This window comes from Etheostoma cragini, chromosome 4 (genome assembly GCF_013103735.1).
Source record: "Etheostoma cragini isolate CJK2018 chromosome 4, CSU_Ecrag_1.0, whole genome shotgun sequence".
Taxonomy (NCBI): domain Eukaryota; kingdom Metazoa; phylum Chordata; class Actinopteri; order Perciformes; family Percidae; genus Etheostoma; species Etheostoma cragini.
Window position 1 is genome coordinate 425801 of NC_048410.1, and position 8314 is coordinate 434114.

Here is an 8314-nt window from a genome sequence, read left to right on the forward strand (position 1 = left end):
GAGGACAACATGAAGACAACATGAGGGCAACATGAGGGCAACATGAGGGCAACATGAGGACAACATGAGGACAACATGGGGACAACATGAGGGTTAATGGACATTTTTTCCAGGACTTAGCCAAAAGTCTGGAACATCGACAACTTTTCAGTCCCTTCCCTCTTTCTGCTAAAGCCCAAACGGTCTCCTAAGCCCCTCCCCCCACAAGGGAGAATGAATGCCCCCCCCCTGGCCCTGATTGGTGCATCCGAACAGGGAGCGGTGGATTTTGTCAGATCACACTACAGGCTGTAGGTGGCGCGGAGGAGCCAGATTTCTTTTTATTACCTTCTTCATGTATTTCTACTGGAACATAGGGTCAATTTCAGCAAATATGATAGAAAGTTAGTTTTATGAGGCTTACCTACTGCACCTTTAACATTATTTTGTCCTTTACTGTTAATTAGTGTTACTTTAAACCCACATGTCTAACCTAACCTGCTGCTGACGGCACAGTGAATGATCCGCGTTGACGGATTAGAGAGTTGACGTTGTTCTTAACATTTAAAAAATAACTCTTTAAGCCTGTGATCGGTTCATAATTAGAGTAAACAACATCCATAAAATGTGTAATCATTTTTGGATCACTACAGTCAAAGCCATATTGAAACTGTGAGCCACAGTTTTTAATTTCATTATTTATCATAAAACAGAAGTTTGGGACATACCCAGTACCGCCAGCAAAACCAACTGTATAACTGAAAAACTTAGAATTGATCTTGAAGGTCTTGTATTTCTCCAGCAGAAGATCCAAGTCCTGCGTGTACAAATCGATGGCAGCTTCGATAGTGTTTACGTAGTCTGATGCAGGTCTGCCAATCTGAATATTCAGCCGAGCCCCGTGGACCAACATTTGGACGTGGAAGGCGGCTCCGTTGACCCAGAACTTGAACCCGCGGCTGCTCATCTGTCCGTCATGCTGCAGGGAGTTTCTGAGGCTGGTGAGATGGTTGCTCAGCTGCTGTTCCAGTCTCCTCATTTCCTCCCGTAATCGTTGGTCATTGTTCATGAACATGCGATGGCGTCTCAGATACTCGGACATTGTGTCCCGGACACTTGAAGCTTTCTCTTCCCCAAACACACGGCGTAACATGCTGTATGTGTGATCACCTGTCTGAGAGCCGCTCTTGATGGCGATCTCTATGATCAAGGAAATCACCAAAGCTCCGAGTCCAACAGCATTCGGGACTGAAGTCAGCGGAGCCAAAACGGATCCCAGCCTGCCGACGTAACCTGGCACCGTGTTAAGCATCTCAATAGAGAACGCCTGCAGCGCCGCGTTGGAGTCGGTACCAGAATATCTCAGCAGAGACTCATCTATGCCTACATCTGGCAGGAGGCATGGTTGATGCTGTAAAGCCTGGTTATAAAACCAAAGAGCCATAGTGTCGTACCTTGGTGTGAGTGAGGGAGTTTGGCCCATGATTCTTCTTCTCGACGTAAGCGCTGAAGTTCAAATGCACCCTGGTCCAGCAGACTGAACGCCACACAGTCAGAATTCCTTTTAGATGGGACAACTCCCTCCTCCCTCCCTCCCCCAGGCTTGTTTGCCTGTTGCAACATAAAATCACAAGAGGGGGGAGGAGGAGCAAAGTGTCTCCGCTCTGTTAAAAGAGCAGCTGTTATACAGACACAGTTGAATTCCATGATTTTCCACTTTATATTCTGCTGGACCAGCGTTTCTTCTCCTGTTGCAATGTGCAATGTGTTGGATTGTCACAATCAAATTACTCTGATACAAACTGCTGTCTGAGTGAATGTGTCAGAACTAAAGTTAGGTCCCAGTGTTCATGTGTGTTGTTATGACAACAACAACAACATATATTACGTTTTTAAGCCAAATGATTACTGATTCTAGTCCATTTTCTAGTCCAGATTCTAGCTATGGGACGCCAGTTTGTTTACGTTTGAACATAACAAACATAACATGTTGGTGTTGTACATTTTAAAGTTTTTTAAGGAATCTTCTACACAGCAGTATAAGTCAGGTCCTGATCCAGAGTCTTTGGAGATTAGACTCCATCGTGTAACAAGGTGCTGTAGAGCCCAGGAGCCCTGGCTCTTATCTAACACGTGTCTGTGTACGTTTGTATTTGAACGAAGAAAGAGGCTCAATATAAAAACAGACGTGTTTAACAACGTTCAAAGCTATTAACAAAAAGCGTTCAACTGTATTTTGTCAGGTAATTAGGGCATTGAACCAATATTTTAGATGTGTGAAACACTATTTGACCGAAATGGTTATCAGACATAATCTCAGAAGTAAGTTATTTTAAAAAACAAAAAAGGTTTTGACTAAAATTAGACTTTTTGTAGACTAAACCTTGACTACCAAAAAAAACTTGACTGACTACAACTAACAAGGACATTTGGCACAAGACTTAATTAAAAATACGTGAGAAAATGAACACTCCTGACAGCAGCAGGGAGAAAAACAGATTTCAAGCAGGTGTTGTAATGCTGTGACTGGCCCTTGAAATTCATGGCCAATTCTGATTGGTTTAACTGAGAGGCGGACGCCTCTAAAACAGCTGATTGGATTTAGGAAGAGAGTGCAGCCATTGAAATTATTAGACGTCTTAATAAAAGAATTTACGCTGAGCTCCATTAGTCATTTAAAGGCATATTTTAATAAAGCAATACAAGTCGTGGTGAATGAGGCGGGATGAAGGCACTTCTGCTGCAGAAGGCCAGAGGCATCATGTCAATTTTTATATTAACGCTTATTTGTCATAAATAAAATATATTTTATAATATGGATCCCTGTTGTATTGCTGTTAACCACAAAACGTGTTCTACTACTGCCAGATTAAATATGTAAGGCATAGAAGTGGAGTATATCAGACATGAACGGGCCATCCAGGACAGGAAGTTAAGAGATGTTGCCTTCAAAATAAAACCGGTGGAAAAGAAAAGCTAGTGCTTGCTAAAAAGGAACCACACACACACACACACACACATATACCGACATACACATAGATAGATGCACCGATAGATAGATAGACAGACACTGTGAGTGGACCGTTAGAGACCATGTGACCGGCAGCTAACGTCTAACATCTTGCTGTCTATTCTCATAAAGAGTGATCCACCACCACATATCAAACCCTCACGTTACAAATACACCAGAAGACCAACATATATGATCCTTTATTGTTAAAGAGAACATCAATAAATCAATAACTCAGCCCCAATGATTACCAGCGTCTTGGTGCTTACACTTTTACAATGACCAACATTTACATGTCCAGAGACTCAGAAGAAGGAGCAGATGGCATTTAAAGGATTTAAAACAGGAAACATGACTAAAATATTTCAGATGCTAGTGCCCTAGAGAGCATCATGACATCACTGTGCAGCAAAACACAGAATACAGGTAACATATACATGTAGATCACAAGATGAGAGTACATACGTTGATAAAACTTCTATTGTAATATTAATAACACACTTTAACCCTTGTGTTGTCTTCACTTTCGGGACCCTCTCGTGTCCCTCGGGTCAAACTGACCCGGGACTTATTTAGGGTTTTAAAGACAATTCTGAAATTAAAATTTACTCCATAATCAATTAACAAATATTGTTTTTATCTCAATTTCACACAGCTGAGATAACATATATGTTCAGGGAATGCATCAGTCTCTACTAGCACACTATTAAAAATGGAAGTGGGGTTTGTTTTTTGTCATAAGTTATAATTCATGTTAAAAGTCCACTGTGGAAAAAACATAAGTGTTACTGTATATCCAGAATAATTCTCTACATTGAATCGGAAATACCTGTTTATCACAGAAAATAAGGAAAAGACGCTAATTTTCATGTAGAAAAAATTTAACTTGTACCATTTTTCTTCTTGTAAAGATTTGAAATGGGTCAATTTGACCTGAATACCATCCAAGGGTTAAATCAATCATTAATCCGAAATATCTGAACTAACCTGCTGATGACCAGTGTTGGGAGAAACGCGTCAAAAATGTAACGCAATTACAGTAATGTATTCCTTTTAGCTGTTACGTGGTAATATAACGCAGTACTAATTACATTTCGGTATTATTATATATTATATTTTTTTAAGAATTCACCAACACCGCAAAACATTTCTTCACAGGAAACAAAAATAAGTCTAAAAGCCGTTTTATTTTTTTCCTGCTGCTGTATTTTGAGGGTTGAGGTGACTGCAGATACCGATGGATATTATTTTCTGGAGTTATGACGCTGCGTTGAAGCAAGCTGTCCTGTCTCTGTCCCCGTGATCAGAGACAACATGTGTCCAACAGGTGAAGGAGCGTCAGCGTGGACAGCAGTGTGTCTGAGCTGCTGACAGATATGAACAAGTCGGTCATTAATGCTAAGGTTTTTATTTTTATTTTTACACGTAAATATCATTGCATTTTATCAGCCGTGGAGAGTAATTATGCCGCACTTCAAGACAACTGTAAGGTACTTTTAATCCAGTGGGCCAATGTGCTGCAATAGTATTGTTTCTCATACTTATTATTATTATTCCGCCTGTTTTTTGTCCTGCTACTAGTCCTGGAGCGTTGACAACACGCGCACACAAAATACATCAAAACGTGTGTAATGGTCGGGAATGGTGGGACTTTCCCGACCATCATTTCCCGACTATGACTTTTCAGAGAGATTTGCCATGCGGTTTTTACAAAATTGCCAAAAAACCATAGCAACCAGTTCTGACACAAACACACACCTATGATGAGACTCTTCACTGTCGGTCTATAAACGCTAAAAGTACTGTTTTTTAAATGGAGTCTGGTTGGTTCAATTCTAGGTCTTAAATAGATTTGATTAAGGTCTCTGAAGGGTTAAGACATGTACCACTTATTATATTTAGTTTCATTGTTATTAGGATGTGCACCAAGTAGTAGGCACACTGTTGAAATTTCAGAGGAATTTTCTAGTTGAGTATTTTTAATTTCTCCTACTTGCCTTTGGTACATTTAATTCTTTACTTTGTATATTCATATTAATTATACAAAATATTTTGAATAATCTATGATGTTTTAAAGTGGATAAATCAGAGACTTTGTTGATCGGGTGGTGAAATTCACAACCTGGCTGCAAAGTCCAACTTTTCTATTTTGGAAGTCACCCTGCTGACGGCACAGTGAATGATCCACCTTGATTGATTAGAGAGTTGAGGTTGTTCTTGGTATTTAAAAAATAACTCTTTAAGCCTTTAATCGGTTCATAATTAGAGTAAACAATATTCATAAAACTTGTCAGACCCTCTGGTCCATTACATGGGTTAAGACGATTATAATCAACAAACACACTACAGTCTTTAATTTCATTGTTTGTCATATAATAGTTTCCTGGGTTGTGAGGGCCGTAGATGTGGACATATGTACACACATTAGAATTGATCTTGAAGGTCTTGTGTTTCTCCAGCAGACGATCCAGGTCCTGCGTGTACAAATCGATGGCAGCTTCGATAGTTTTTACGTAGTCTGATGCAGGTGTACCAGTCTTAACATCCAGCCGAGCCTCGTGGATCAACATCTGGACGTGGAAGGCGGCTCCGTTGACCCAGAACTTGAACCCGCGGCTGCTCATCTGTCCGTCATACCGCAGGGAGTATCTGAGGATGGTGAGGTGGTTGCTCAGCTGCTGTTCCAGTCTCCTCATTTCCTCACGTAATCGTTGGTCATTGTTCATGAACATGCGATGGCGTTTCAGATACTCGGACATTGTGGATCTGACACTTGAAGCTTTCTCTTCCCCAAACACACGGCGTAACATGCTGTATGTGTTATCACCTGGCTGAGAGCCGCCCTTTATGACGAGCTCTATGATTAAGGAAATCACCAAAGCTCCAAGTCCAACAGCATTCGGGACTGAAGTCATCGGAGCCAAAACAGATCCCAGGCTGCGGGCGTAACCTGGCACCGTGTTGAGCATCTCAGTAGAGAACGCCTGCAGCGCCGCGTTGGAGTCGGTACCAGAATATCTCAGCAGAGAGTCATCTATTCCAACATCTGGCAGGAGGCATGGTCCATTCTGTAAAACGTTTTTATAAATCATACGAGCAACACTGTCAAATTCCTCTTGTGAGAAATAAGAGCCCATGATTATTCCTCTCGATCTGGGATCGGTCACCCAAAGTTCAGACTCAACACTATAATCAGAATGCACTGAGATGAAATCCAGCTGCTCCCTCACATAAAACCAGGACGACAACTCCAGCAGCCAATCAGAACTCTAGAAAAGTTAGGCGTATATGTTGACTTGTCTCTAAAGTCCAATGTGTCCAAGGTCCAGAAAAACAAATTGTGCCAACGTGCATGCAGCCTGTGCATGCAGCCTGTTGCAGTTGCTCCGTCTTTCTTCTTCTTAGGACGATGCTGAGGATGTTTTGTGAGTCTGCATGTCCAGTGCTATCCTGTTTGCAGTTGCATGCTGGGACAGCAGGCTGAGGGTAGCGGACTCCAACAGACTCAACAAACTGATCCGTAAGGCCAGTGACTGTCCATACTACATGCCATCTTGGACAGTGTCTCCCACCCACTCCATGGCTTGCTGCTCTATCACAGGAGCACTTTCGGTGATACTCTGAGGTTGAAACTGGACAATATTATCTGTATAATATCTGTTTTGTGCAATAACACTGGCCTGAAACATGTGCAATACTCAACTGCTACAATTATTATTAGTATTATTACTTTTCACCATTTAACTCCTTAATTATGTAAATACTGCATCATAACATTCCTTGAACTATGTAAATACCGTACATATCCAAACTCCTTATATTTCTTTATTTAGATTTCTCCTCTGATATTTATACTACTGCAACATAAAGTTTTCCTTCAGGGATCAATAAAGTATTTCTGATTATAGTTTGCTGTTCAAATATAACCCACATGCAATGGTTTCAGACGGCAACTCCAGCAGCCAATCAGAACTCTGGAAACGTTAGGCGTTCGTGTTGACTTGTCTCTAAAGTCCAATGTGTCCAAGGTCCAGAAAAACAAATTGTGCCGCATGACTCTACATTTATAGTTTGCTGTTCAAATACAACCCACATGCAATGATTTCAGGTTGTTCCTTCATGTACATTGTAAGTGTTTTATAACACACACACACACACACACACAAACACACACACCCCCACACACACACACACTCACAGAAGTGTTGCAAAACTTGAGAGCGCAGACTCGCCGCTGTGTGATGCGAGAGAGCCCGCTGCTGCGACAGATACGAGAGGTTGTAATCGCTGAGTTGTGGTTGTACTGGAAAAGTGACTCAAGTGAAAAACAAAAACAAAAAAAACGAGTACAGATTTTTTTTACAAGCTCTCAAGTCATATTCTACAAGTGCTCACATCGCATCTGCGCTCTCACTTTTGCACCAAATTTACCTTCATAGGATACACACACACACACACACACACACACACACAAATGCACACTCACACACACAAATAGACAGAAACACACACACACGGACATAAACATACACACAAACACAGACAGAAACACACTCACATGCACACTCATGCACACACACACACACACACGCACAGACACACATGCACACTCACTCACGCACACACACACAGGCACACACACACACACACACACACACACAGACAGAAAGACAGACAGACAGACATTAACTAGCTGGTAGCTGCCAGCTGGTATCCAGTAATTCAGTAGCTTACTTTATAAGATTGGACATTAATTGTCAAGATTTTTCACACTTTTATTCCCAAACGAAGACGAATTACAATAGTAATTTCCCCACTGGGGATCAATAAACAGTATAAACTAAAATTAAATTAAAAATTAAATTAGCATTCCGTTATCAAATGGAACTTTTGTATTATTTTGAATTAAAATCATAGAAAAAGACAATTTTATGTTGTTTTTTTCACTCAAGAAAAAACTAAAAGGTCAAATATCAAGAGAAAAAATTCAGGGACCAGCTGCTAGATTTACAGATGTATTATGCAAAGTTGTGTTGTTTTAAAGTTTTTTAATATAGTGTGAATAATGTGAATGTAAACACTTTGGGCGTCGCCGTCACATCAGACACAAACAGGCCATCCAGGACAGGAAGTTAAGAGATGTTGTCTTCAAAATAAAACCGGTGGAAAAGAAAAGCTAGTGCTTGCTAAAAAGGACACACACACACACACACACACACACAAACACACTGACACCGATAGATAGATAGACACTGTGAGTGGACCGTTAGAGACCATGTGACCGGCAGCTAACGTCTAACATCTTGCTGTCTATTCTCATAAAGA

General features: G+C 40.9%; 3 protein-coding genes across 6 annotated transcripts in view; all 3 read right to left on the reverse strand.

The window, feature by feature from the left end:
- Positions 1-8314, reverse strand: part of LOC117943104 — a 139018-nt gene that overhangs the window by 128326 nt on the left and 2378 nt on the right. The gene's annotated exons all lie outside the window — the stretch shown is intronic.
- LOC117943105 overlaps positions 1-8314 on the reverse strand; it is an 11040-nt gene that overhangs the window by 467 nt on the left and 2259 nt on the right. The window contains exons 1-2 of one of the 4 annotated variants that reach the window (XM_034869032.1): positions 738-1503; positions 322-604 (exon numbers count right to left, since the gene is read on the reverse strand). In XM_034869032.1, coding sequence (XP_034724923.1) covers positions 559-604; positions 738-1462 — 771 coding nt within the window. In that variant the 5' untranslated portion in view covers positions 1463-1503 and the 3' untranslated portion in view covers positions 322-558. Of the gene's footprint in view, positions 1-321; positions 1508-3999; positions 4962-8314 lie in introns of those variants that run through there. The other 3 variants (XM_034869031.1, XM_034869029.1, XR_004656286.1) reach the window with 3 other exon arrangements.
- On the reverse strand, positions 3657-6141 carry LOC117943106. The gene is made up of 2 exons (XM_034869033.1): positions 5151-6141; positions 3657-3979 (listed from the first exon to the last, which is right to left on the reverse strand). The coding sequence occupies exons 1-2, from the start codon at positions 6124-6126 to the stop codon at positions 3972-3974; spliced, it is 984 nt and encodes a 327-aa protein (XP_034724924.1). The 5' UTR covers positions 6127-6141; the 3' UTR covers positions 3657-3971.

Excerpts from the sequence above, each read along its gene's own strand:
- LOC117943106 (XM_034869033.1), bottom strand. The coding sequence starts at position 6,126 with ATGGGCTCTTATTTCTCACAAGAGGAATTTGACAGTGTTGCTCGTATG.